The sequence below is a fragment of the Sinocyclocheilus rhinocerous genome, unplaced genomic scaffold (assembly GCF_001515625.1).
Source record: "Sinocyclocheilus rhinocerous isolate Xijiao unplaced genomic scaffold, SAMN03320098_v1.1 scaffold2416, whole genome shotgun sequence".
In the NCBI taxonomy this organism is placed as follows: domain Eukaryota; kingdom Metazoa; phylum Chordata; class Actinopteri; order Cypriniformes; family Cyprinidae; genus Sinocyclocheilus; species Sinocyclocheilus rhinocerous.
The window spans coordinates 2,689-5,099 of record NW_015623175.1 but is presented as its reverse complement, the minus strand read 5'-3'; the positions used below and the strand labels follow the sequence as shown (position 1 = coordinate 5,099).

The 2,411-nt window shown below is 34.8% G+C and overlaps 1 protein-coding gene across 1 annotated transcript; it reads left to right on the top strand.

Moving 5' to 3' along the window:
* The first annotated feature begins 901 nt into the window (after positions 1 to 901).
* LOC107737520 (reactive oxygen species modulator 1) lies at positions 902 to 1,948 on the top strand. Its single transcript, XM_016549057.1, has 2 exons — positions 902 to 1,061; positions 1,201 to 1,948. The coding sequence occupies exons 1-2, from the start codon at positions 931 to 933 to the stop codon at positions 1,307 to 1,309; spliced, it is 240 nt and encodes a 79-aa protein (XP_016404543.1). The 5' UTR covers positions 902 to 930; the 3' UTR covers positions 1,310 to 1,948.
* The last annotated feature ends 463 nt before the right edge of the window (positions 1,949 to 2,411 follow it).

The window sequence follows — 2,411 nt, the reverse complement described above, 5'->3', positions numbered from 1 at the left end:
CAGGTAATGAAAAGTTCTACACACACTTGTGGTCTTCATCCTCAATTGAACACTTGCCAAATACAGGAAATACGTCATATAAGTAATCAAGTGGTCAAGTGGTCAAGTGCAAAGTCCGCAAGTGTGGGTATTTGAACAAGGGGTTGGAATTGAGAAACAGCCAAAGATTCTCTATGGTTTATAAGGCGCGGCAAACGTCTCCCAAGATGCTGGGATCAAACGTCACAGTCAGCGTCTGCATGCAGATTGCTTGGCAGTCTGAATGTCAGCAGATATTTTTTTTTTATCGAAAATAATTTAAAATGTTCGTTTTAAATTAACAAATATTGTAATTAAACAACAATAGCACAAGTTTAGAAAACAAAACCAAACATTTTTTTTATTAAGACTATAAAAATTATTCTGCATCTATTTTTAGGTGGCACACCCGTGGCTACACCATTGCTTTAAAGGTAATATTTTCTCTGTAAAATTGAGCAAAAACAGACAATATTGTATTTAAAATGAAATATAAAACAATATTAACTTCTTATTTACTGAACTGATAAATAAAATCACATTTAAACTCGTGATAGATCAGGACTATAGCTCTCGCAGCTTGTGTGATATTGCTTATAATGTGATATAAATAAGAGACAAAAACTCATACAGGGGCATTTTTTGCCCCAATATCTTGAATTTTAGGGTATAACTGCATTTATGGAGTTTTTGCTTTGAATCTTATTTGTCAACGGGCAACTGAATGAAATGCAAGATGACATACAGGTCTGGGGATGTGGACAATGCATTAACTGCGTTAAAATATTTTAATCGCAATTTTTTCATAACTAATTAATTATGTTATCGTGTTGAACTGACAGCCCTAATATATATATATATACACACTTTTATTGCATGCTACTAAAATACAAAGTATTATCCTCTTTACAGATGCCGGTGACAGTAGGACCGTATGGACAGACGCAGCCCAGCTGCTTTGACAGAGTCAAGATGGGCTTCATGATGGGTTTTGCCGTGGGCATGGCTGCAGGTGCCATGTTTGGAACGTTCTCCTGTCTCAGGTATGAACAACAGCTGTCATTTTTAGGATTTTTTTATTTTTTATTATTATTATTATTATTATTATATTTAGTAACATTAACTGCAACTGGTACTTTGGCAGAAATTCTGTTTTAATAGAGACTGTTTCATTCTATCCAGGATCGGCATGAGGGGTCGAGAGCTGATGGGTGGAGTTGGGAAGACCATGATGCAAAGCGGTGGCACGTTTGGAACTTTCATGGCTATTGGGATGGGTATCCGCTGCTGAGATCACACTAATGCCACTTCTAAAATTATAGAACTTTGAACCATTTCTAGATTCATCCATTTGTTATCATACCCACATTCAAGGACACAGGTGTCAATAAAAACTGATTTAAAAAATTCTGTAAATCTTGGGCTCAATCTAAGATGTAATTATTATGACACTTTGAGGACAACCCTCCTTTTCATCCTTGTCCAGCAGAATAGATTAAAGTCAGCTACGTGGGATTGACCTTTAACAGTGACCTTTCTGCTGTCTATGGAGGGCTGACAATGAAATGACCATGGAGAAGATAAAGAAGGGCTCTTTAATTCTGGACAAATCTATGTTCTCAGCCATTCTTTGAAATAATGATTTTTAGTTTAGGCATGAAAATAGAAATGACATGCACTTACCTTGAGGTGCTGCTACATTTGTACCATCTAAAGGGTTGATAATTCCTGGATAGTCTTTGCCGAATGAAAGATGTTTGATGAAATGTGTCATGTTGATCTGTGGTTATACCAAAAAAAAAATTCTGTTAGTTCTAATATTTAGGGCAATGGCAGATCAATCTTATTAAAAAGAAATGAAGCAACTCACATTGTCTAGCCCAAAGCTTTGCAGATCATGAACTGAAAATAAAATAATCAATTAAGAACATGAATGAATGTTTTCACAATTTATAAATGCATCTTAAGTGAATTTAATTAGCCTAGAAATTTGCACATATTTCAAACAAAGGCAGAGCGTAATATGTTAAGTGGTCACAGATGCCCTTGCTGATGAGAATCATGACAAATTAACTGACGCTTTAAAGCCACTGCAATGTCTAATCACAAACTGACTATTTGTTAAAGTCTAAATCTCAAAATATGTGCAGAGAAAAGCAGAATTACTGATGTAGTAACAAGGTAAATTCTAACTTGTCTTGCAATAAAGATTCATAAAAATATAAAAGATCAACTTACTTTCCACAGCATGCACTGCAGAAAGAAAAGAAAATAGTCACTAAGTGGGTTTTGTTTTTGGAAAGCAAAGTTTTCAAGAGGAATTTGTGACAACCACTGACCCTTTAAGCTCAGAGTAAATTTGTAATTGCCAAATTATCATCTCTTTTTTTTTT